The sequence below is a fragment of the Ambystoma mexicanum genome, chromosome 4q (assembly GCF_040938575.1).
Source record: "Ambystoma mexicanum isolate Mex_15411 chromosome 4q, UKY_AmexF1_1, whole genome shotgun sequence".
In the NCBI taxonomy this organism is placed as follows: domain Eukaryota; kingdom Metazoa; phylum Chordata; class Amphibia; order Caudata; family Ambystomatidae; genus Ambystoma; species Ambystoma mexicanum.
The window spans coordinates 682,233,047-682,260,024 of NC_090928.1; the positions used below are offsets into that span (position 1 = coordinate 682,233,047).

At 46.4% G+C, this 26,978-nt stretch overlaps 1 protein-coding gene across 2 annotated transcripts in view; it reads right to left on the bottom strand.

Moving 5' to 3' along the window:
• The window catches only part of GPCPD1 (glycerophosphocholine phosphodiesterase 1), a 1,217,556-nt gene that overhangs the window by 1,141,790 nt on the left and 48,788 nt on the right, over positions 1-26,978 (bottom strand). For both annotated transcript variants that reach the window (XM_069608267.1, XM_069608268.1), the window contains exon 2: positions 13,247-13,327. In XM_069608267.1, the coding sequence (XP_069464368.1) occupies positions 13,247-13,313 (67 nt within the window). In that variant the 5' untranslated portion in view covers positions 13,314-13,327. The remainder of the gene's footprint in view (positions 1-13,246; positions 13,328-26,978) is intronic.

Consider the following 26,978-nt stretch of genomic DNA (forward strand, 5'->3'; position numbering starts at 1 on the left):
AGCCTTATGTTTTCATGGGTGCCGCTTTCAGTTTGCATATGTTCAGTTTGAGCTTCTCTATCGATCATTATCTTCATACCAATAGCTTTCTTAACTGTCTTTGCGCATTGCACTATAAGGATCCTTACCAGACAGAATACTAGCAATGCTAGTATTGCTCCAAGTAGCTTGAAGGCATTCGCCAGCCTAGTTGAAACCCATGAAAACAGACGTGACCCAATCATCGTCTTCCGGCTCACCAGCTTCATCCCCCATCTTCGCATGCAGGATAATCAGCATAGATATTGCTTCCGTCAGGGTTCCATTTTCTCCATCACGGGCAGGTGTGACTGTGCAGCAAGAAGGCCTGATGTTGGTGCACATGCCTCCTTCCATTATTGCGATTAAGTCCAGAACATACCTGTTCTGGAGGGTCATAAGCCTGATGGCCCTCAATTCTTCTTTGATTGCAGTGAATCCTGTTATTGTCAAGTTGATTGATTGTAGCAGCTCCCATCTGGTTATTTGTAACCACTTGGCATTCGCTGCAGTCTGAAGTCCTAGTTTAAAAATGGATGTAAATATCTTTGCCATCTTGATGAATATTCTTTGCTCCACCTGAATATAGTCATAGGCTGCTATTGACTGAGGAGAAATGGTTCTCCCTCTTCAGTCGACGGAGATTGAGCGACCTCTTTTTCTGATATTCATCTATCTTTGTCATCAATATGAAGGTCACTTTGGGGACTCATTAATGCAGGAACATGTATGACCACAATAGAACATGTTCCTCCCCAATTCTTGGGTAGCTGCAGATAAGCTCTGGATCCACAAGCCCAATATTGATCCATCAGCATGACGGTTCCTCCATTCATTCCTGGGACTTAGAGGATCTGTTTCCATCCTTTATTTTCTCCAACTAGAACCAGGAATTTGTTCCTGAAGCATGTTGTCGCATTATTTATTGGTATTATGGATGCCGGTCCTGCTTCATTGTCAACCCATGTAACCAGCTTAGAATATTTGGCCTATGACTTTAGACAAATGTCATTCATCATTTGCATTATGCTTACTGGTTCCTCCTTCAAAAAATGTGCGGTGCAAGATAAGATTCCTTCTTCCCATCCTGCTCTGGTGGCAACGGGTCCATATACCAAAAACCTAGGTCTCTCCCAGCATCCTGGTACTCCTGATTTTTCTAGTATGTCTGAACATTCTATCCTCTTTATTTCAACAACCTTTACTTGTTCTGCAGTTAGGAATGAATATACAAGCATCCTGCTCATCCAGCCTCTATCTTTTTCCATCTTTTGTGTTTTCATATAAGCAAACGCCATAGTAGGGTTGCTCATCTTCCTTCGAATTGTCCTCTGGTTTACGCTGCAAGATGGCTGAGGCACTTTGCATCATGTGCAGGTATTTCTTTTGCAATAGATGTTCTGGCTGCGTTCATGGCATAGAGGATGAGAGAACATATGTAGCAGCTTTCATCTGATGCTCTCTCCCACCTTCTTCATGTGCTGTTACTACATGTTATGCTTTAAATGGGCCAAATTATCAAGTTGTGCATTTATATTTTCATTATCTTCATCAGCATCCCTTTTAAGTTAAACAAATTGTTTAGTAGAAATCAAGCAAGATGCTACTCATGCTTTTGTTAGGGATCATAAAAAAGTTTCATTGTTAACCATTGTGTCTGCACTTTTAATAAGTGTCTAAATACCAAAATAAGGAAGAAAAGAAATAATAATGCAGAATGACATCACAATTACTATTCCAGAAAAACTCATTATTTCTTGATGGTAGTGAGTCTTATATTTTGGAACCTTGCTGTCTCGTTTTAATTCAATATGTAATTTTATAAATCACATGTATATCAAAAACTGCAGCATAATAGCGATAATGATTCTGAAAATAATAGGATTGTGACATGTCTTGGCATTACTAAAATCAATTTCCACATGTCGTCTTATCAGAGCTGGGCAGAACTGTAATATATAGGTAAAAACAGCATACAACAATGTGTGCAATATTATTGTGATTGGCAGCATAGAAAATGCAATGTGCTCTTTTTCTTTGGATCCGGTACATCAATAAATTTTCTCTTGTTCCTATCTCAAATATTTCCAGAATAGTCCATGCATTCCCTTTTAGATTTAAAGAATGTCAATTTGTATTCCAAAGTGTTTTTAAACTACATACATACTTTATCTTTGCTCTTGGTAACCGATCTGGTCTGCATGCGTGGAACTACTTCTCTTGCTTCACTGTCCGCAGCTGCAGAAAGGGTCAAGGTCTCTTTGTATGGTTGGATGTCGTGCAGGTGCAACCAGGCTCTTATTCCTTGTAGCTTGACAGCTGTGGGAGTAACTTCTTCTGCTTCGTAGGGTTCCCTTAAAACGGGGTTTATTCCAAGTGCAAACAAATTTGCATTCCACCACATGGTCCTCTGGATATAAACTAGGTTGCTTCAATAGACTACCAGGATCAATTGGTTGGCTGTCTTCAATTCTCTTTGACCCCTCACTCTGGTTCATGATCGGTTGAGAAATAAAAGAAACACTAGCAGTCATAATTACCAAATAATCATGCATCTCATCACCTAATGTCTTCGCTACACTATTGGCATCAGTTTCTAACCTAGTAGGAGGAGCAAGAGGTACTCTCATACGGCATCCAGTCACCAACACATGAGGAGCTAGATGTGATCTGAGAGCCAGGCTGATTTCGCAGTGCACATAGTGCAAGGGGTAGGCAATGTACCACCCCTCCATTAAAGTGATCTTTATTTTTGCTATCCTCTCCTTAAGGCGTCAGTTTAAATGTTCACAAATCCCATTCGCCTGTGGGTGATAGGCAGAAGAGAAATTGTGCTTTATACCTAAAAGAGTGACCAGTTCAAATAGTTCATTTACAAAATGTGGTCCATTGTCAGACCACAGACCTTCGCACACACCCAGCTTGGAAACACCTCATGCATGAGGAACTTGGCAGCACATATGGCATCGTAGTGCGTACATGGGCCTGCCTCAATCCATCTAGAAAAGGACATACCACAACCAGTATGTACCCATATATGTTGCATGTCTGCAACATATCCACATAATCTATAAGTGGATGCTCAAACGGGCCATTCCCATTAACCTTAGCAACTCCAAGCTCTTTTTCTGGACTAGACTTTACTCCTGAGTGCCTGGGACATTTTCCTCACTCTGTGTTCTTTCTGACTAGGATTTCTGTGTTTCTTACTGTTTAATGGAGTCTGTTAAACTCTATAGGCATCTGGGTTTTGCATTGTGACACACAACACCCTTGGTGCTGCGTCGCTGAGAAGTCCCTTGGACTTTTCTAAATGTTCAACTACATTTTCTTGGGTGAACTACTGTTCCCAACAATAGTAAGAGGACTTGTCTTACCTTTTCTTTTGTGGATTCAGCACACACCACCCTATGTGGAGTGCTGGGGGGTTACATAGTAACTCCTTGTCCCACATCTCATGTAACATTCTGTTTCACTAACTAACTTGAATGGCTGGTGGCAGTGGTTTCTTTTTTACTACCTTTGTGCCATGTATCTGCAAGGCGGATTTCTCAGCTGTAGTAACAGCACCCAAGGGGGAACATTTTCTCAAAATAGCCCTGGTTATCTTTTTTACCATTTCTTGTCAGTTAGTTCCTACTCTTGTTTAAATCATCGGATTGGAGTCCTTTGCGCATTTTGCCTTTGGCGGGCTTCAGCCCTGAAACCCACCCAGGCTCCAGTTGTGTGGAAAGGCAGGAAGTGAGGGAGGTTCCCAAAACTTCCTTGTCCTTTTTCTCTAGGTGTGCCTGAGTGAAACCAGTTTCGATTGGCTAGCAGTCTGTCCGGGAGGCGAGGTTTTTGGGACTAGAGGAGAGTCGACCACTGGAGGACAACACCCAACGAAGACGACGTGAAGAGACATGATAAGCATCCTCCTGAACCTGGTGAAGCCCTGCAGTTGTGCTGACCCTGTTTTTTGTTGCGACTGGGAAGACCTGCAAGGGACAACTTCCTCCCTTGGGCTGGTGGGACCAACTAGCATTGAGACAAGCTTCATTTTGGCACAACCCCCGACTTGTTGTGACTTTCTAAAGCTACAGAATCCCAATGCCCGGGGACCCCGGACCATCGGGCGCATTGTCTTCAGAAGTGCGAATCTGGGCAAAGCTTTGTGGGCATCCAGAGGACCCGCCAGAAGCAGGGAATCTTGACCAGGACCAGGAACAAGAGTTTGAAACACACTGATTAGGGAATGCAAGTTGATGCGCATCGACCCCATCTAATTAATTCAGTGTTGCAACAATGCTGTGATCCTGCATTTTTTTCTCTTTGCAGGGTCCCGCCCCGAGTCTCTCACATATGGCAATAAAGGACTGTGTGATAATATATCCAACACTTGTCAATTTTCTGAGATACCAGCGAGTATATCACTGTTCGTTTTTGAAGACTGACCTGAAGAAAGTGGTCATAATAAATACACACCACTGAAACTGGTAGACAGCAGGGGCTGCAATAGGGGTGCTAGCATATACACCCAATCAAGCAGCTTTCACTCTGATCTCTTCATGGACCATAACAAGTCACCTGGATCCTGAGAGAGCCCAGAGCTAGTGTCTTCATTATAGCACACTAAGGCTAGTGTTACAATGAACACTATTTTAACCTTAGAGACGCTAGGGAAAGTTTTCAGTACGTCTACAGGCTAATGAATTGATTTGTACCTATAATAGGCAGCTGAACAAAGCCATAGTTCTTTTTAATTATGAATGAAAGAGTGGTTTGAAGAGGGTGATTTGGCATGTATTCACTAGACCGTGAGCCTAGAAGTACATAGCAGACAATATACTGTTCTTCCATTCTTTTCCTATCCACTTTTAGATAAGCGGCACACCAGGGCTATCTAGATTTAGTCATCAAATCGGCAGTAGTAGTTAGAAAATCATGCTATCCTTGTGTCTCTACTAGTGGATGTACTTTCAGTCCCTCTTTCTTTATGAACACTGTTTGAATGTGAAGCCTGTTACATTGTACCACTACACAGAGGTGTTTTGCCTTTGTGTTAAAACGTGATCGTTAGGGCAAACCCTGTTTACTTGGATAACAGGCTCCCCCCTCGTGATACTTCTGCTACACTGCAACAGGAAGGCATCAAGCTGGAACAAATTCAATTCTCAGGTACTGTGGGGCTTCGGGGTACATCTACCCTTTTGCATATTGTGGTTCTTTGTAGCTTGGGGAGTACCATTTTAAACCCTTTTGAGTTGACCTCATCTCACCTGCACTGGTCTCCCAGCTTGGGCTTCTTAAAGGTGGCTCCTCTTGAGCTGCTGTGATTTTCTATTGAACCACTGACTATTTTAAAACACTATTCTAGGAAACGTGCATCAGAACTTTGAAGTGGCCCATTGACTTTGGCTGTCCTGGCTCCCTAAAGGCCACCTCATTATTGTTGGAATAGAAAACTGCCTACATCCCTCTGGGAGAATCTGTTTTTCTACATTCAAAATATGTTCTGATCTGATTAACTTTTCCCTCCTTAAAACACAATATTGTAATGGTGATCATATGTAAGTGTTATTACTGACCTCAAATGATGTCACTCAGTGTGCTGCAATTTGTATAACATAAGAAAAGTTTACTCACCTACTTTATTGCTCTTGTTGAACTGACGCCTAACTTTGGGATTAATGTATTAGTTGCTGTTTTTAAAAGATTGTCCAATTATCCTTGTGTATATATAAATGAATATTTATACTACAGCCTTTCTTCTGCTTTCAATATGGTAAACCACAACATCCTGATCATCCGTCTCTGCGATACCCTGGACATTACAGACCAGGCCCTGGCGTAGCTTGCCTTCTTTACTCAGGCCCTTTCCCTCCTCCACCACTCTCTACTTGTGGTGTCCCCCGGGGATCTAACCTTTCCACCTGGTACTTCAATATCTACATGGCTAATCTCCATCCTCTACAACTCATCCAGAACAAAACCGCAAGACTTATCCTTGGCCTCAAGCCCTGGGACCGCATCTCACTGGCACTGAAATCCCTCCACTGGATCCCTGTGGCTGAAAGGATCAAGTTCAAGACCTTCTGCATAATCCACAAGGCTTTCTGGGGGAGGAGCCCAAACTATCTAAAACACTCTTCCTAAATACTCTCCCTCTAGAGGCATCTGCTCGGCTTCATCCAACTCTCTGCAGGTGAGCCACTTTCTCTTCCTCCTCCTCCTCCTCCTCCTCTCTCCCTCTCCCCTGCCAACCCCTTTATTTTCCATCCACCCTCCTTTGTCCTCCCTAACTCTGTCCAGTTTTCGCTGACTGGTTGCCTGGTTCACTTCCAGAGCCTACAGATCCCAGGCTCCCCCGCCAGTCTTTTGCACTTGCCTCCAGGCCGCTGCACTTTGTAAAACATTACTGCACTTTCAGCTTGCACTCCTTCAGCCGGCAACCTCTCTGCACTGGCAGCCTCCGCCCCCATATCTACACCTCCGTCTGTGCGTATGCATGAACTAAATGTACTAGGACCAGTTAGTTTGTCCTGTCCCCCGCGGCCCCCAGTGTTTTCTGCCCCCTTCCCCCCATACAGAGCATGGTCTCAACTGTACCACTTCAGGCACTTGCACTAGGAGAAATGTCATCAGGCCATTCTAGTTTTTCTGTTTAGATCATTCGGAATCTTCAAGGCCTAAGAATAATGACTGTATTCCCTTCCTGCTTTGAAGCACTTCATCTGTGTACAAGCACTATATAAATAAAAGTGCTAGTGTTTAATTGGATACCTGTATTTACTAATTTCATTGTACAGCTCACAACACTCCTCTTAAGATAAGCATGGCTGCTCAGTCACACTAACAACTTGTGAAGTACAGGCCTATATTAAAAGGTGGGTTATCTAATACCAAGAGACAAGTCTTGTAAAGCCCCACACCAGTTGCACTCTACAATTTCTTACCAAACACTGGTGACAGGCGTTGGGATTGGTGTACAGTGGATTACGTGGACATGACTATTGGGTGTACTTGTGCCCAAATAAAACATCCACAAGGCTAGATCCACCAAAAAGTAAAGTAAACTTGTAACAGGAAAATGCCAAAAATTGATCATTTTAATGAACTGTCCCTTACTGCACTTACAATGGAGCAATTGAGATGCATGTAGAACAAGGGAACTGATTTTAAAGGGAAGAGAAAATGAGTGGATTACAAAGTTGTTAAATCACTAAAATCCTGGAAGTAAGCACATAACCCCTACTTCCAACATTGATCTGGAGGGAATTGATGGGACTGATAGTTCAGCGCTTAGCTCCAATCTGACAAATGGGTCAGAAGGTGAGGAGGATCCTCACGGAGTGAGCGACTCACTGCCACAGCCTTCTCCTGTACCTCCACAAACTCCTATTGCATCCCTAGTTAGTCACAATGTAAGCCCATACTATCTCTCACTTGAAAGAATGAGAAGGGAACTAGAATTCAAGAAACTTGCAGTACAGTCGGAGAACAAAGACAAGGAGAGAAGGCTCAGAGAGAGGGAAATGCTGCACAAGTATGGTATGAAAAAGATGTCCCTTGATTCTGCTTCCTTCACAGGGTCTACTCAGTCTACTAGTCCCAAGAGACCTTGTCTACCAAAGGAGGCTTTAAGTATGTATGATCCTAAACTTGATGTGTTGGATTTGTTGAGTACTTTTGAATTCACCTATGGTTTGCAAACTATTTGTGGGAATTATTTAGTTGCATGAATCATGTCTAAGCTTCCCCAGAATGGGGGTGATGCTATTATGGAGTTGAATGATAATGATAGGACAGGTTATGAACTAGTCAAACAGGCTCTTATAGCCAGGTTTGGGAAGACTCCTTCTCAATACCTTAAAAGATTCAGAGATCATAAAAAGAAGGATGGTATACCTTGAGCTACATGAGTTTGTGAATGCCTGGTAAAGTTATAATGGTTGGGTTAAGGGTTACAAAGTGAACTTCTTTGAAGGAATGAGACATTTTTATTTTACTAGAGACCATTTCTGATGCCTGCTCTCCTGAGCTCAGACAACACCTGGCTGACTCCAAGGAACTTGATCCCAAGAGGACTGGTCAAGCTGCTGACTTATGGGTAGCCAACAGGACCACTCATAAGGATTCTGTGGAACTCAGAAAAAGGATGCGAGAGGGAAAAGCACAAAATAGATAGTAAAAGACGAGTATAATCCTCCACCACCTAAAGAGAGCCACAACCATAAAAGTAAATACCAAGAGAAGCCATATAGGGCTACTGAAACCTCTGGAGCCAAGCCAGAGGGAGCTTACCAGAACCCCTATCCCTGATGGTAAATGTGTGGTTTGTGGGACTGGTGTCCATGTGAAAGGGGATCCCAGATGCTAAGGTAAACCTTCAGCGGCCCACAGTGTCTCCTTAGCCTTCAGTCCTGTGGATGAAGCTCCAATGACAAATGCTCACCTTCACCTATTAGCTGAAAAACCCTTTGGATCTCAAGCTAATGTTTTAGTGTGCTTGGGTATGTGGAACAACAGAATATAGATGTGTATTAACACCATACCTGACAACACAAAAGAATATTACAAGTATAGTGTACTTGTAGATGGCCAGGAGACTCCTGCCATCAAAGACACGGGGGCCAGCATTACAGTGGCTGAGAGTTTCTTCAAACCTGAGGATGTAGCTAAGGCACCCAAAAGGTCCGACTAAACCTGCTGGAGGCCCTATCCAAATAGTTCCCATTTTGCCAGCCTTTATCCAGTGCAATAACATGACTGTGAGAACTCTGGTTAGTGTGCAAGCCGAAGTACCAGGAAGAGTCCTGTTGGTTAATGACTTAAGCGCTCTTGGAACAGTCTCCAGCACCCCCAGGCTTCCCAGCAAAAAGAAACAGGAGCTGACAGGATTGGCCAGAGAGGCAGCCTTGAGAGACTCAGTTGGAGATCAAGGAGAAATCCAGAATCTCAAACCAGCAGGCAGGATAACTTTCCACTTCAAGAAAGAACAGACTAAGGAGAAATCCAGAGTCTCTGGTAAGAAAGTGTCTCAAACTCAAACCTGCTCTGAAAACAGGGCCTTCCTCCAGAGGACAGTCCGAGATGACCCCAGTGACACTGTCCCCAGCTGAAGCTGATTGGGTGGACGAACCAACTCCTTAAGAGCCATCTACTGGTGAGAAAGAGCTGGTGGAGGTCCATCCCTGCTTAGAAGATCTGGATCCTAGAGGCCATCCTGAGCTGCAGGCTTTGCCTGCAGAAGGCGGACCCTCTATGGCAGATTTCAGTAGAGGACAAAGAAAGTGTTCCTCTCGAGAAGGCCTGAGGCACCAGACAACCTCCCAGCTGGAAAGACAAGAGCCAGGTAAGCAAGGACTACTGGGAGGATGTCTCCTCTCCAGTGAGCCTACATAATCTACCCCAGGGGACTTATGGTGACTGGTAGTACCCCAGGAATTGAGATCCTAGCTCCCACAACTAGCACGAGATCCCTCTAGCTTGTCACTTGAGTTCCAAAAAGACCAAACGCTTCCTCTGTACTTTTACTGGCCCAAGATGGGTGGAAATGTTGATAACATTGTAGGAGCTGCCAAACCTGCCAGAGTGGTTCCAGGAATGTGGCACCTTTAGTGCCCACCCTGCCACCAGTGGTGGGAGTTCCTTTTGAGAGTGGGGATTGACATTGTTGGTCCACTAGAGCCTCCAACTTCCTCGGGCAACTGATTTATATTGGTTGTGATAGACCCCGCTACCAGATATCCTGAGGCAATACCTATGAGAACGGCTACTGCCCAAGCAGTGGCTAAGGCCCTCCTTGGTATTTTTACCAGGGTTGGGTTTCCTAAGGAAGTTATTTCTGACATGGAGTCAAATTTTATGTCCCACTACATTCAGACCATGTGGGAAAACTGTGGAGTAACTTACAAGTTCCCAACTGCCTACCAGCCACAAACAAATGGGCTGGTAGAGAGGTTTAACCGGACGATGAAGAGCATAATAGGTGCCTTAGAGGAACTCCGAGAAAGAAAGTGGGACCTTCTATTGCCATGCCTTCTATTTACATATATAGAGGTGCCTCAAGCTGGAGTGGGTTTCAGCCCCTTTGAGTTCCTATATGGTCATCCTATCAGAGGCCCTTTGGCCCTGATCATAGAGGTTTGGAGAGTCCTCCGTCCCTAAAGCCAGTCTGTGTCACTGATTATGTACTAGGCCTCAGGAGGAGGATGGTACTCTTGATGACCGACTAGAGCCTGACCAGCTTTCACATTTTTTAGATGCTTCAAACATTGGCATGACCATAAGGCCAACATGGTGCAGTTTACTCCAGATCAGAACGTACTAGTTATGGTTCCTACAAGGCAGAGAGCCTTACAGACAAATGGATTGGACCCTTCAAAGTTTTAGGCAAACTTGGAGAGGTTCATTTTTTAGTGGACTTGGGCAACCGCAAGGAGGCCCCTAGGATATTTTCACACTAATGGTCTGAAGGCCCATGTCTCTAGACCAGAACTAGGAGCTTTGCTTCTAGCATCTGATCAAGATGAGGGGGGGAGTGAGCTTCTCCCTGATCTCAGGGGACACCTGTCAGGTGAGACAATTGAAGGAGTTAAACTCTCTTCAGATCTGACTCTGCAGCAACAGGAGGAGTGCAAGGTTTGTTGACTCAGTTTGCCTCTCTGTTTTCACTGACACCAGGCTTTATCCCTTGGGGCCAGCATGATATACTCGCTGGTAACATTCGCCCCATCAAAATCATGGGCTACGGAATGTCAGATCAGGTCAGAATTCACAAAGAAGATGCTTGACCATGGGATTATAGAGCCACCTACCAGTCCATGGGTGAGTCCAGTTGTACTAGTACCAAAAGCAGGAACCAAAGAGTTGAGATTATGTGTGGCTCTGAATGCAATCAGAAAGACTGATGCCCATCCTTAACCAAGGACAGATGAGCTGGTGGATCAACTTGGAGGTGCCAAGTTCCTCGGTACATTTGACCTCAGGCTATTGACAAATAGCACTGACAGATCATGCCAAGGAGAAAACTGCATTTTTCACCCCAGGAGGCTTATACCAATTTAGGGTTATACATTCTGGACTAAAGAACAGTGAAGCAGGTTCTGAATGGGTTAGAGGACTTCTGCAAGGCATACTTGGAAGACATTGCAGAGTTCAGCCCCACTTGGGAAGACCATCTTCACCACTTAGGATATGTATTGCAGGCTCTTGAACATCTGACCATAAAGGCAAGTAAGTGTGAAATTGGTCAGAGCAAAGTGGCCTACCTTGGGCATGAGGTAGATGAAGGTGAGATTAGGCCCTTGCCTAGGATAGTACAACCTGTACAGGAGTGGGCCACCCCACTACTCAAACCCAATTGGGAGACTTTCTAGATCTCACTGGGTACGACTGTAATTCTATTGAAAATTATAAGAACATAGCTTGTCCCCCAAGTGTCATTTCCTCTCCAAAATTTCCTAAGGTGGTCAGATGGAATGATGAATATGCCAAGGCATTTGAAGGGCTGAAAAAGGCCATCTGCAAATCTCCAGTCTTAAGAGCTACCGATTATATCCAAACCTTTATTGTATATTCAAACTGACCACCAACCCTTGAGATGGTTAGTGCAAATGAAGGGGGAAAATCCAAAACTTCTGATTTGGTCTATCAGCCTGCAAGGGCTTGATTTTACCATTGAGCATAGGTCAGGGTACAATCACCAAAATGTTAATGGTCTCTCCAGAAAGAATGAACGGCTGGAACAAAAGATTCATCCAGGAGTGGATGAAATCCTCATGTCACTTAGTCTGGGGGGCAGGGGGGTGACGAGTGTTGGGAATTGGCACAGAAATTACAATTCTACCCTTTAACCTTAGAAACACCCAGCTCTTTTGCTGGACTCAGGGCTTTTAAATTTTTACTCCTGAGTGAGTGGGACTTTTTAATCACTCATGTGTTCTTTCTGACTAGGATTCTTGTGTTTCTTACTGTTTAACGGAGTCTGGTAAACTACATAAGCATCTACATTTTGTATTGCGACACACAGCACCTTTTGTGCAGTGCCACTGGGTAGTCCCTTGAACTTCTCAATGCTGAACTACATTTTCTTGGGTGAACTACTGTTCCCAAGAATAGTAAGAGGACTTGTCTTACTTACCTCTTCTTTTGTGGGTCCAGCACACACCACCCCGTCTAGAGTGCTGGGGGGTTAAATAGTAACTCCTTATCCCACGTCTCATTTTAGCATTCGTTTACAATAACCGACTTGAATGGTTGGTGGCAGCAGTTTCTTTTTTACTACCTTTGTGCCATGCATCTGCAGGCCAATTTCTCAGCTGCAGTAACAGCACCCAAGGGGAACAATTTTCCAAAAATGGCCCCAGTCTTTTTTCACAATTTCGTGTCAGTTAGTTCCTTCTGGGCTTTCACTCGGTTTTAATTGGGTGTGAGTACTTTGTGCATTCTGCCTTTGGCGGGTTTACAGGCCTATCATCCTTGGTGCTGATTGCATTGGTGATTGACACCATACTCACTAATCTGTTGGCCCGATCCTCGTAAAGTGGGCTATAATGTGTGTTTGTAATTCCTATACAGTCTCGGGAGGATAGCTCAGGGGCAAAGTGCTCGCCTTGGAAGCAAGACGACACTGAGCACCACAGGTTAGACTCCAAGGTCCGCGCTTAGAAACCTCTGGGTATTAAGTGCGTTATAAATAACCTATCATATATCGGACTGGTATTGGACAAAAGCTTCAGAAAAAGGGCTCCTAAGCACCAACATCTGCATCCATCACTAACTAGTGGTAATTGACTCCTGTAGAGTAAGAAATGGTGTGCTGTGTGTTTGGTTATAACAGCTTTTATTTGCGCAAAATAAAAAGGCCCCAATGCAAACGGGAATTTATGCTCCCTAGAATATTTACGTTTAGATTTGACCAAATAACCTATTTTACAGCATGCATTTTTTTTACAATATTCAAAGTTGTAGTACTCAAAAATTACTCTGCTTGGCTGATGGCCTTTTTAGATCAACGAATCCCAATGCAATGAAAGGTTGGTAGGCAGCCAGATTTCGTTACACCACAAAATAAAGCTGTGAGACAGAAGGCGCTCTGCCATTAAAAATGTACTCTGAATACCTTCCTTGCAGATTTTTCTTTAATCTGATTTTAGAAACGTCTTTCAAATTAATAATTTCAAACAGGCTCACTCCGTGACCAAGTGCAAAACAATCGAATATAAATAGAAAAAGTTCACAGTACCTGGTATAGTAGACGCTCTCACTTGAAATGTTACTTGGGGTGCCATTGTTGCAGATGTTTGCGTCATTGAAGAGGCCTTTCCTGTATGCATAAAAAACGAATATAAATGTAAAGGCAGTATTAAAAGGTGGGCACAGCTTACTTCACAAATGTAACTGTTTTCAACTATTTATGAGTGACCAGCCACCCAGTTATGAGCCCCTCGGGGCAGATGTAAGAAGCGAAGTGAAGGGGTGACAACACGTTCTTGCATGCAGACGTCGCTCCAACGTTACATGCTTGGAAGCGCTCAATAGTGATCAAAATATTGTCCAAAAAAGTAGCCATGAGTACTCATTGATTCATTTCATTTTTATTTCACTGTATCCAAATTGAGCATCAGCACATGCAAACAATAGACACATTTCCATACTTTAATCGCACCAATTTGAACAATGTCACAAAGGGGGAATAGTATTTCGTCCTACAACAGGAGAAGACTCGGATCAAATATTATGCGATACATGAAACAAAACATGGTTTACCGCATTTGGGGTGCTACTAAGTAGGCCATTGACCAGAAGAGCTAAACCAAAAGGAAATGAACGTCGAGCAAATAGTAACACATATAGTCCATAAACACCAGTAACAAAACATTAAGGAGAGGTGTAACCAGATTATGAAATTTAGATTTCAGATGGTGGAGGTGGATAAGCAGTCACAAAAAAGGAGCCACTAGCCAACAGAGTTCGCAGAGACATTCTGTATTCATTAACTCAATTTCTTATGCCAGGAAGAAATGAAGGAACAAGGATTTTAAAACGCTTGGTTTAATTGAAAAAGCATAATGAAATGCTGAGGTAATCACAGAGTGATATACCATGAAGTAATTTGGGATGTTGAGAAGAAAAGAAGAGTATTTTTTTTTGTATTGTTTTTGAAATTTAAGACATACAATGTATGCCCGTGGAGGCTTAACTCTAGATTATTTTTCTTCATTTGGCTTTGTTAGCATTTGTCATGTATAGAGTTTTACTATGTTCGTTTGGTCCTCCTATGTGGATGCAGATCTGAAACCGCAAGAGAACTTATGTTCTATGTGCAACTTTTTTTTGTTTCTTAGCTAAGAATTCTATTTATTGATATCTCATTGTGGTAACGCATGGTATAGAAAAGGTTAAGATTAACAAAATAAAATCTGAAACAAATTCCAGTGAAATTTCGAGGTAGCCACCTCTGCATGCAAAATTTCAGAATTCTTCATGAACAGCTCCGTAGTGAATATATTTTTTTTTTAACTTCAATATTGGTAAAATTGAAGCAGCCAATTGTAAGACATTTGGCCCCATTATTATTATTATTTTTTTCTTTCATGAATGGAAAACCCCCATGTTAAAGGTTGTTCAAAACGTTATCTGTGCTGTCATCACTGTGGTCATAGGCTGCGTAACAGGGGGCGTGAAGTTAAGGTGGCTCTTGCTGAATTTCAGGGGTTTTGTTGCGTTAAATTTTCACCTCAATGTCCCTGCTACTAAGGTTTTTTCCTTGAATTTCAAGGGTTTTATAATTCCATAGATTTTTAGAACGCTTCCTGAACTAGCATGGTCTTCGCCCATGGTCAGTGGGCACTGCCAGCACTGTCCACTTTAAAATGCTACCAGACCACTGGCCATGGCCGGTGGGCAGAGTCACTCTACATTTTAAAACACTTGCAATCCATCACTCAAGGACGTTCATCAATCACAAACCGATTTTGTCCCGTTTTGATAGCATTGTTACGCATAAAAGATTACAGGCTTTGAGAACACAATGTTTTTAGACAATGCGCACAGAGATTAAATTATTTGCTGAGGATCAGACACTTTGGTTAAGCAGTGTGCTCCAAGCCCCTTGGTTTATGGCCGATCTCTTGGGACTGTTGTGATATCGCACAACCCCAAATAACTGCATTTAAGCAGCACAGAATGGTAATAAAAAATAAATTCAAAAAATCAGCTGCAAGAGTAACATACGCCCACGTACTTTTGCACCCATAGCGAGAATCATAAACTGGCACCCACGAATATACACACAGTAAGTGACCATCAAAAAGTGAAATACACAGATTTAGTTCAATTGACCTTCGCCTTAGAAGAAAGTGTGCAGGACAAAACAGCACTGATGATGTAATGAACACCAGAGAAATAACCTGAGAGAGGAACTCTGCCAATAAATATGCTGGCAAAGTATAAAAGGTGTGCACCTTTTAAACCCAGCAAGCTGTAGTGAAATATTCCATGGAAAACAAAATCACAAACAAATGTTTGTGGTTGGCCGTCTGCACTGGAAACATGACAACCAGAGTAAAATCCTGGTAGCCAAATGCTCGAGCAAGCTTGCAAACCTCAAAAAAAAAAAACACAATGGGGTTGAGTCTGACCCCAAAAGTTACAGTCCACCCATGTGTCCTTTATTGGTGACCTGAAAAGCAGCCACAATCAAGGGAAAATAACTGCACCAGTGTCCAGGATTGCAAACTTTCCTGCCACATTGTGGGCAAACACTCATAACTTATTTGCCATCTCATCATTTGCCCTACTAACCCCCCTGCCCCCGTGTATGGATTTGAACAATCCTCTGCTTTATAAAGCTAACTTGAAAAGTACACATACCATAGTGTCACTCAAATATATAAATCCTTACAGAACTATGTTTGCAAAAAAAGAGTACAATTGTGGAATGATTCCCCCTCCCCCATCTTGACTGGAAGACTACAAATATCAGAATGCAATTCAGCAAAAGGCAAAAAAGGAACAAGTTACTTACCTGTAACTGTTGTTATCCAGCATGGGTCTGGCATGGATTCATATGCTCATGAATATTCCCCGTCGTCAGGCCGGGAATCCTCAGTAAAGAAAATATCAGTATCAGTTTCGTTTCTGATCGGTCTTTCTCAGTAGTAACCAATCACTGGTCTCTGGGTCATACCCCAGCCAATGACTGCCCTCTCCCTAAGCCCCGCCTCTGGCAGCCATCTTTAGATTTGGTAGCACGCAAAGTGGCAGTATGACCAAGTGAAGAGCCACAGAGGGGTAGGAGGGAGGGTTTGCATGTGAATCCATGCCAGACCCATGCTGGAGAACAGTTACAGGTAAGTAACTTTTTCCTTCTCCAGCATGGGGTCTGGCATGGATTCACATGCTCATGAATATAAGAATACATAGCAGTACACACATGCACAACCAACGGGAGGTGGCAAAGGCTCAATATTAAGCATTACATCAAAAACTCAACATTAAGCAATTCTTACCTCCTCACCAGGCTCACCTTAGACAAACAGGTTGTGCAGCACTGCTTGGCCGACCCTAGACTCCTCCCTGGAATCCCGGTCGAATCTCGTGAAGGTGTGCGTCGACATCCACGTAGCAGCCCTGCAGATGTCCAGCAGGGGCACATCAGACAAGAACGCCGTGGTAGCAGCGATAGCTCTGATCGAATGGGCTCTCGGACGGCCAGGCAACGGTCGGTTTGCCAACTGATGACAGTGCATGATGCAGCCGGAGAGCCATCTGGAAATGGAAGCCTTCGAGAGAGCCTTCCCTTGGTTCACAGGTCCAAAGTTCACAAATAGCTGTGATGTCTTCCGAAAACTCTTCGTGCGGTCCACGTAGAACTTCAGCGCTCTAGCCACATCCAGTGAGTGCAAAGTCGTCTTGGCTTGTGACGAAAGCAACGGGAAGAAAACAAGTAACACCAAGGGCTCGTTGAGGTGGAAGTCCGACGGCACCTTGGGCATAAAAGAGGGGTGTATCCTCAGTACCACCCTCGTGTTGTGAAAAGTCTGGAGGCTTGCAGGATAGGGCCAGGATCTCTCCCACTCGTCGCGCGGAGGTGATGGCCACAGGAAACCCAGTCTTCCACGACAGGAACTTCAACAGTGCCGAATGCAGGGGCTCGAATGGCGCCCCCATGAGCCTGGTAAGCACCACGTTGAGTTCCGGGGCAGGGGCCTTCACCGGCGGGAACCATCAGAACAGTTCCTTCATAAATTCCTTCACCAGGCGATGGGACCACAAGGACGCCCGTCCCGTATGCATCTTGAGGGAGGTGTGAGCCAGTCCAGCCTTGGCCAGCGACAGCAGGTACGGCAGCACTTGAGGGGCCATAATCCGTAGAGGGTTAATCTTCTGTGCACAGCACCAGACAGAGATCCTCTTCCACTTATGTCCGTAGCACTTGAGAGTTGAGGACGCCCTGGCCTTTGCAAGGACCCCTCTGCAATCAGCCGGGATATCGTGCCCTCCAAAGTCTAGTGCTGCAGGAGCCAGGCCTGCAAGTTCAGCGACTCCAGGACGTGATGAAGTATGGCGCCTACTTCTCTGGAGAGAAGATCTGTGTCCGTCGACAGCTTGACTGGTGGGGACGCTGACAAGTCCAGAAGGTCCGGGAACCAGATCTGCCTCGGCCACGATCATCCTGCACCAGGACCTCTTGAGCTGGTTGACGAGTCGGAGCAGCAACAGCAACGGAGGGAATGCTATAGGAACAGGCCGTCCCAGGGGAACAAGAAAGCATCGCCCATGCTCCTCGGCTGGGGAAACCTGCTGGTGAACCTCTGGCACTGAGTTAGTCGCCGTAGCGAACAGGTCGATCTGCGGTTTTCCCCATCGTCGGAAGAGTCGATCCACTTGATCCTGACGTAGTTACCACTCGTGGCACGAGCGCAACTCCCTGCTGAGTGAGTTGGTGATGGAAGGGCACCAGAAACATCCCTTGGGCGATGGCCCAATGCCACAGATCCTGGGCTTCCTTGGAGAGGGCTGGGGATCTATTCCTCCCTGCTTCCGGATGTAGAACATCGTGGTGGTGTTGTCGGTGAAGATTCTCACCACCTTGCCCTTGAGGGACGGGAAAAAGGACCCGAGGACCCAGAACAGTGCACGGAGCTCCAGGATGTTGATGTGAAGCGGTTTCTCCTCCGGGAGCCAAAGGCCTCTCGCGTGAAGTTCTCCGGTGTGCGCTTCCCACCCTTCCAGGGAGGCATCTGTCATCACCGTTATCTGGTGGGATGGGGTCTGAAAGACTGTGCCCGCCGTCAGATGATCAGATGAGCGCGGGTGCCCCACCACCGGATCGCTCGTTGGAAGGCCTCATTGAGCGGGATCCTGTCCTCGAAGCTGCCCGTCGCTTGGATCCAGCGGGCGTCGAGGAACTCTTGCAGAGGGCGCATCCGAAGCCTGCACAGGCACACGAGATATATGCAGGAGAACATCATCCTGAGGAGGGACTTGATGGACCTCACCCTGGCCACGTCCGTGGGCAGCAGATGCTGCACCTTGCCCAGGATGGCCTTCGTCCTTTCCTCTGGAGGCGAGGCCAGACGCGCCACTGTGTCGAGCTTGGCTCCCAGAAACAGTGCGACTTGTGACGGGACCAGGTGGGATTTGGGAAAGTTGATGGAGAATCCCAGGTCTGTGAGCAGCTGGACGGTCTTCGCTGTGTGATCTACGGCAAGCTCCCTTGTCCTTGCTCGGATGAGCCAGTCGTCCAGGTAGGGGTAGACTTTGATCCCCTGCAGGCGCAGCCGCGCTGCCACCGGTGCAAGGCACTTGGTGAACACCCTGGGTGCCGACTTCAAACCGAACGGGAGGGCCTTAAACTGGTAGTGCCGTCCTTGGACCACGAACCTGAGGAACTTTCGGTGTCCTTTTAGAATGGGGATGTGGAAGTACGCATCCTCCAAATCCGACGACAGGAAATCGCCCTCCTCCAGCTGTCCCAGCACGTGCTGGAGGGTGACCATGCAGAACTTCTGTGCCTTGATGTACTTGTTCAGTCGTCGCAGGTCCAGGATGGGGCGCCATCCTCCAGTCTTCTTTTCCACGAGGAAGTACCTCGAGTATACTGCGGAGCCCCGGAGCCTCTTCGGGACGAGCTCGATGGCACCTTTTTTGAGCATCGCCCTTACTTCCAATAGCAGTTGAGGGACGCAATTTTTCCTTCCTGGCCACGGGTGGAATGCAGGGACACTTTTTAGAAATTCGATCGAGGGTGTGCCCCCGGGCCAGGGCGTCCAGCACCCAACGGTCAGTGGAGATGGACTCCCACACGCTGACGAACTTCGCCAGCTGGCCTCCCACCGGGGTGCTTCGGTGGGGGCCCAACACCGCTGTCGGTTCAATCTTGCTTGGAGGACGCCTTGGCCTCCCTGGCAACGACGACGGCGCCCACCCGACTTGCCTCGTCCTCTATAGGCTTCCTGCGACGAGGAGCGGGCCGCTTGGCAGTACGTAGAGGAGCCACTGCCGAATCCCTTGGAAGCACCCTGCTTGCCTCCGGTGCTCCGAAAGGACGGCCTTCGTTGCCGGAGAACGCCTAGGGCCTTAGCTGTCTCTGTGTTCGCCTTGATGGCTTGGAGGGACTCATCCACTGTTTTCCCAAACAGATTGTTCCTGTCGAACGGCATGTCCAAAACCTTGGCTTGTACTTCCTGGCAGAAATCCGTCACCTTGAGCCATCCTTGTCATCTAAGGCAAACGATGTTGCCTAGCTGGCGGAAACCGGTGTCAGCAATATTGCCTGCCTTAATCGTTGTTGCCGCCAACGAGATAACTCGACGTCCCATTGCATCCAGCTTCTTTCCTTTGCCGTCTGGCGGAGAAGTCGACGTTGAGGCAGATGCCCCCACCGCTTTCTTCTTGGCCGCCGCTGAGACGACCAAGTCAGGGGTCGGTTGTGCCCTAAGGCACAAAGGGGCCGCGTCGGGGACTCGGTACTTCTTCTCGCACCGATCCCTCTTGGCAGGCGTTGTAGACTGGTTCTTGAGAAGGGTGATACCCTCGTCTGAGATGTCATCCAGTAGAGGCGCAGCGAGGACTGTATTCCTCTTGGCCTCGCGCCGTTGGTAAAGGAAACCTTCCTTCTTCTCTTCGGGGCAGAGCTGAAAAAGCTTGGATGCCCTGACGATCATTGCATGGAAAGATCCGATCTCGTCAGGCGGGGAGCCTCGGGCTGGGAGCGATGGGAGCTCCATCCCGTCGTCACTGCCGTCGGTACCCATCGTGGCCGTGTCCGTTCCCGTGTCATCCCCACGGACGGGTGGACGTGGGTAAAGGCTGAGCAGGCCGCAAGGACTGAAAATGTGGGGCTGGATGGATCCGTCTTCTCTTGCTCGGGGGGCTTCCCGCCGGGCCTGGCTCCGGCTCCGGCTCCTCTGTGGAGCCTGGTTCCGGATCCTCCATCGGTGGTAAGGGCAATCTCGTCCTCATCTCTGAACATGAGGATTGTATTGCCAACACAATGGCCGCCGAGTTACCCTGCGGCTCCGGAAGCGACGGGTGACTAGGACCCTCACCGGTGCCGCCATCACTCTCGTCGTCACCTTCGTCAGGATCCCTCCCGTGCGGACGGGCCTCTTCGACGCCCTCGTCGAGGCCCTCTAAGACTTCTACCAGCTCCTCCTCGCATGCTGTGTTCGTGTCCACAATGGCCACCGCCGCCCCCCCCCCTCTTTTTCCACCTGGGTCTTCACGGGGGTCTTTTCGATGGGTCTGAAAGAGGCTTCCCTCCGCGGACGCAGGGAGACTCTGGGCCAGAGGTCGCCTCCACTGGTGTAGCCTCCACAGGCTGCGCCAGGGCCACCGCGACTTCCTCGATAGGGGCCTTGGCCGGGTAAATCAAGGCTTTCACCACCTTGGGCGTGCTTGAGGCTTTCACCTTGGGGGGGGTCTGAATCTTCGAGATCGATCAGGGCCTCTCCAAAAGCTTTCCCGGGTTCTCGGATTTCCTCTTCCCCGAACCAGAGCGTTGGCCCGTGGTTGATGGTGCCGGGGAAGGCGCGCCCTTGCCTGGCAGCCAAAGAGCTCGATTGTTCGGGGCTCCTGGTACCCGCGGACTCGTGGTGCTTTGCCTTCTGTTGGGCCCCCGTCGCCGGGGCATCCTCACAGGACTTGGAAGACCGCTTGGACTTCTTCTCACCTGACAGGCTCTTTCGTTCCAGCCAGTTGGAGAGACGAAGGCGTCGGTCCCCGATGGTCCGTTCCGATATGTTCCTGCAAAACGCACAGTCCTCCTCCACGTGCGTTTTGTCCTCATGAAGGCAGTAGAGACATTTCGAGTGCTCGTCCTCCTTGAACACATTCTGCAGCTGGCATCCAGGGCAAACCCTGAACGGCTTTCCGGACGTCGAGCTTCCTTTCTCCTGGGCCATGTTCGGGTAGGCCGCAGAAACTTCTGGAGTCCTCCCAAGAAGCGTAACTCGACAAAGTTTTCACCCTTGGGGCGCGTAGAAAATCTGACACGGAACCCCGTTAATCGGATGTAAAGACGGTGGAGCTTGAGGCTCTATTTGACCGAAAAATTTGAAATTCTCTTTGAAAAAGCACGAGAATGCAGCAAAAGCTTGACAGCTAAACACAAGGACTCCCAACACTTGAGCGTGCTGTAAAAATCTGAAGATGGCTGCCAGAGGCGGGGCTTAGGGAGAGAGCGGTCATTGGCTGGGGGCAGTATGACCCAGAGACCAGTGATTGGTTACTACTGCGAAAGACAGATCAGAAACAAAACTGATACTGATTTCTTCTTTACCGAGGATTCCCGACCTGGCGACGGGGGATTTTTCATGAGCATGTGAATACATGCCAGACCACATGCTGGAGAATAGTCTGTGTGTGCAAAACTTTCAAGGACTGACAGTAGCATGGTTAAAAATAAAATTTACAAAAAATAAGCGCAGATGCTGTGTGATATGAGATATTTAAATCTAAGCAAACACAGCATTCGGGACTGTGGACTGTCTCCCAACTAGGCAGTAACCGGGACCAACAAAGCTCACTTTTAAAGCAATGAAGGATCCAGTCCCCGCAGACCATGTTTCTCAAAGTGTTCTTCTAAGGTGGGCTCATTTGTTAGCTACATGGCCTTAGGGGGCTTACCCCTTCCTCACTTCGAAGCTAATCAGGCTTCACCCCAGGGATGGGAAACCCACTGTTGCTGTAAATAAAATCTATTTTTTTTTATTATTGGCTGGCAGACTACAAATACAAGAATGCAATTCAGCAAAAGGCAAAAAAATTGTCTAAGTGCAAAAAACTCAAGGGCCGACAGCACAGTTAAAAAATAATAATTTGGGTGTCCATTCAGTCGCCCATCCATGCAGTAACCGGGACCAACCCTGCTTAGCTTCAAAGCAAGTAAAGGGCCAGTCTGTTTCTCTAAGAGGTCTTGTAACATTGGCACGATTATCGGGCAACATTGTCTGAGGCTGGTCCCTTCCTCACTTTGAAGCCAAGTAGGGTCTGGCCTGGTTACTGAATGGATGGGGGCCTGGGTGGCATTCATATCACTGGCCATGGCCTTTGCCCCCCACCTAACTCCCCCCGCCCCAATGTCACTATAGCTGTCAAAAGATCTTAAAATAAAACAAACTGTAACCGTGGGCACGGACCTACTCTTAGCCATCCGTAGTCCTTTGTAGCCCTGAATATAGCCACGAATAATCATAAAAAGGGCAGGAAAACAAAAAGGCTTTCCTGTCCCACCCATACCCTCACCAAGCGCCCCCTCATCTGTTCCAGTTGCCCCCATTCCCCAAATGGCCTCCTCACCTCCCCTGCCCTCTGCCTTTCCCCAAACACACATTGTTTCTGTGACGCAGTTTTCTTTGAGATGTTGGCTCTTCGCGGCTATAGCGAGGCTACAGAAAGCTTAAATGTGGCAAACCCAGTCCCTAGACCCCCTCCAAATCCCAAATGTCCCTTTGGTGCCCTCTAGCCTGATGACATTTGCATGTTTTTGGACCTGCAAATGGCTTTTTTCCATGCGTTTCATTTTCCCATATCCTCGGCTATAGCTGCAGTCATCTCTCGCATCGAAACAAAAACAAGATGGCAGCCGTTTCATTTCTAAAAACACAGTTTTGGGTAAATCCCCAAGATATAGCCAACTATTTTTGATAAGGGGGCACGCCCTTCTCTGTCAAATATTTAAATATCTACTGCACAATATAACCCTAAACCGTGCATAGATCTTGAGTCAACGCTGCGTGCCAAAGTTGTTTCAGACCTGGTCCAAATCTGTCTAAAGATTTGGGCTGCGCGCTTTGGCAAAAAAGGACCTTGTTTGTCCATGGGAAAATGAATGGTAAGTAGGCTGCACTTTTGGAAACAAAAATGTCTGTGTCGTCTTAACTTATTTTAAACAAATCTTTATGAAACTTTGCAGTCTGGGGGGCGGGGGGGGGGGGGTGAGTCCTTAATCACATTCAGAATTTCAGTCAAATCTGTTACTCAAATCAATAGTTATTAACAATAGAATTTTGAAGGGTTCCTATGGGAATCCGGCTCACCTTAACCATAGGGTGGCAACTGCCGCCCTATAATTAATATATGTATATATTATATATATCCACAACACCAAGAAAGGTGTGACTTGGCTCAAATGGATATACACACACGAAAGATATGGTGGGCATATACAAGTAGGAAAGTCCATTTGAGGCCAGTCACACATTCCACAATGTCACCTAGTAGCCATCGCTGGATGGACTTTCCTACATTCGCATTTCAGGTGAAAGGGATTTTTGAAACCTTTTATATCTGTTGCTTTAATCCGCTTGGATTTGCACGCTATGCATAGGCCAACATCTAGTGGTAGCCGCAGAGTATTACCTTTTTTTGTTTTTAAAACTCGAAAAGGAACATCGAGCTGGGCGTGCCAGTAATCCTATCCCTAGTGTGATGTCCCCTGTACCCATGGTCCTTCACGCATCGAGTTCGCTCAGATAGTTGTTTCTGACCTTAAGTGGAGTGCAAGTACAGATGTGATAAAGCAGATAATAGTAGATAAAGCCAGAAAACATCTATGCACCTTCTCCACAGGGGAAGGAAGGGTGGGCGCATGTATCCCTTATGAGGCTTGTGGATCTGCTTAGATCACATGCTATGAATAGACTAGCGAACAGTGTCTGGAGAAGGTGGTGGGTTGTGAGAAGGTACAGCAGCAAATAGATGTTTGAGCACCGCTTGTCCCGCCTGTGAATCTGCTTTAGAACGTGTGTCAAAGCAGTAATGCTGAGTATAAGTATGCATGGAACTCCATGTAGCTGCTTTGCAAATGGCGTCCAGAGGGACGTTTGCAATAAAGGCCAAGGTAGATCCTATGCCCCTGCTAGAGTGAGCTCTTGGTGTAAAAGGCAGATTTTTATTTGATGGGGAGCAGCAGAGCTGTATCCATTTCACTATCCATCTAGGAATGGTGTTTTTTGAAACGTGATCACCTTCCAGGTGCTATGGAGACAAACGGCCTTAACAACAGGGACTTCACCAGGACACCTTGTTTTGTGAAGTGGTGTACGCAGATAGTACGTGAACCTTGATGGAATTGAATACTAGGCCAGAGTCTAGTAAGTGGAGCATGTAGTGAAGAATGTGTGATGGGGTACATTCAATCGGGTTTACATCTTTTGACTGGCACCATATTACAAATCTTTTCCATTTGTGTCTGGTGTTAGGTTTACGTGCCTCCTTGAGGATTTCCATACACCTTTGAGGTCGTTTTAAATGACCAAATTCTAAGACTTCAGGAGCCAAGCTGTCAAGTTCATAGATTGAGGATGTTGGTGTAGCGTTCCCCCCCCACCCCCGCCCCAATGTTGGGTGAGCAGGTTGACTGGGCATGGGAGCTTCACTGGGTTGGACATTGCCAGTTTGAGCAGATGCGGAAACAAAGGTTGTCTTTCCCACTTTGGAGCAACGAGGATTAGAGTTGCTTGTTCCTGGTGAATTTTGTGCACTATTTTGCTGAGAGGGGAGTCGGTTGAAAAGCATACGGAAATTTCCCTGACCAGCTCATCCAAAGTGCGTTCCCCTTGGATCTGGGTTAGGGCAACCTGGATACAAAGTCTGGGCATTATGCGTTTTGGTTTGTGGCAAACAAGACTAAAAGGAGAATACTGTAGTACAGGGAGTAACAAATGGGTGTGCGCTAGTCCCATACATTCTTTTACCAGCCAGTCTCCTGCTGCATTAACAGCAAGAGAGCCCCCCCCCCTCCCGGCGTCTCCCCAATGAAGCCTAAGAAAAATATGTTGCTATATTGCGCGGAGACCCAAAATGAAAACATATGAAGTAACAATCGTTATGAGAATGATCTCATATTCAGTGATCTGTTCAAAAAAATGATTTGATTCGCAAAATTGCTCCTTTATTAGTACAGCAGACAAGTGTTTCGACCAATCGGTCGTTCTCAAACCTCTGCAGTTCCTATGTATCCTAGATTTATAGGTTCTTCCTCTGTTTATTCCAGTCTTGCTGGAAGTGGACTAGTATCCCCCTTCCTAGAAGTGTACTAGTACGCAATCTGTATTCGGTGGAAGCTTTACTCTGTCTCTGGGTTCTATTGTGAACCGTTTGGTCCCAAGAATGTGCTACTGAAATCAGTCCTCCAATATCCGAAGAAAACATTAATCACCATACTGTCATAGGTTTGGATACCAAGATTTGTAGTAACAGGGTTAAATCCCTGAGTATGGATACATAGGAACTACAGAGCCTTGAGAACGACCGATTGGTCGAAATACGCATCGGCTGTACTAATAAAAGGAGCAATTTTGCTAATCATTTTATTTTTTAACAGACCACTGAATAGGAGATCATTCTCATTACGATTGTCACTTCATTTGATATTTTAATTTTGGGTCTCTGTGCAATACAGCAACATATTTTTCTTATTTAAGACTAAAAGGAGGATAGCACCAGAGGGGAAAAGATGATATTTAAAATGTCTCAGTTGAGTTGCCACTCGTGTTCTTTGGGTAGGCGATCTCTGCTTAGACAGTCTGCTAGAGAACCGAGTTCCCCTGACACATGTTGGGATATTAGAAACATGTTCTGCTGGAGTGCCCACTTCCAGATGTTCTGGGCTAGCCTGGACAGACTTGGTGTGTGCCTCCCTGCCTGTGTATGTAAATCATGGCAGTGGTGCTGTCTGTGAGGGCTTGCACTGTTTGACTTGTTAGATGCACCAGCAAGGCTTGTAGGGCTTTGAATAAAGCTGGAGTGGGTGGTCATTGCTTTGGTGGGGTGGAGCCTCTGTAGGAGGATCTGCCTCTACTTCTCGATCTTCTGTGGCAACTTTGAATTTTTTGGAGAGGATTGCCCCTGCGAGGAACCCCGAGATGAAGTCTGCCCCCCCCTGGCTGTAGTTGGAGGGCCGCTGGGAGTTTTGTCCTCAAAATCGGTGTGTATTAAATGTGTCTCTCTGCACAAAAAGTTTGTTTGTTAGCAGTCCCAGGGATTTGCGGGTGCCATACTCCTCTTTAGCACTTTCTAGTGTGTCCTCAACCACTTTCCAAAATAAAGCGCTAGGCTCCATTGGCATATTTAAAAGGGTGGCTTGGGTTTCCAGCTTGAATCCTGATTGACGTTGCCACCCGTTTACCTTCAGCTGCTGTTTTTAAAAGCTGTGTTTTTAGGGGCTCTGGGGCATAGTCTATTTGTTGTGATATCTCGTCCCACTTGTGGCAATTATAACTTGCCAGGAGCATAGTATTGTTGGCTATCCTTACTTAGTAAGCAGCCAAAGAAGTTACTTTCCTGCCCAGTGTGTACATCAATTTGCTCCCTTTGTCAGGAGGGGCTTCGGCAGAGACTAAAGGTGTGCCCGCTCTTTTCTTTGTGGTAGGCTTTAGCTGCCCCTTATATACAAAGGGTCCGTCGGGGCTGGTCTAAACAATTTCTCAATGCGAGAGTTGACTGCTCTCGTCAGGTCGGAGGGT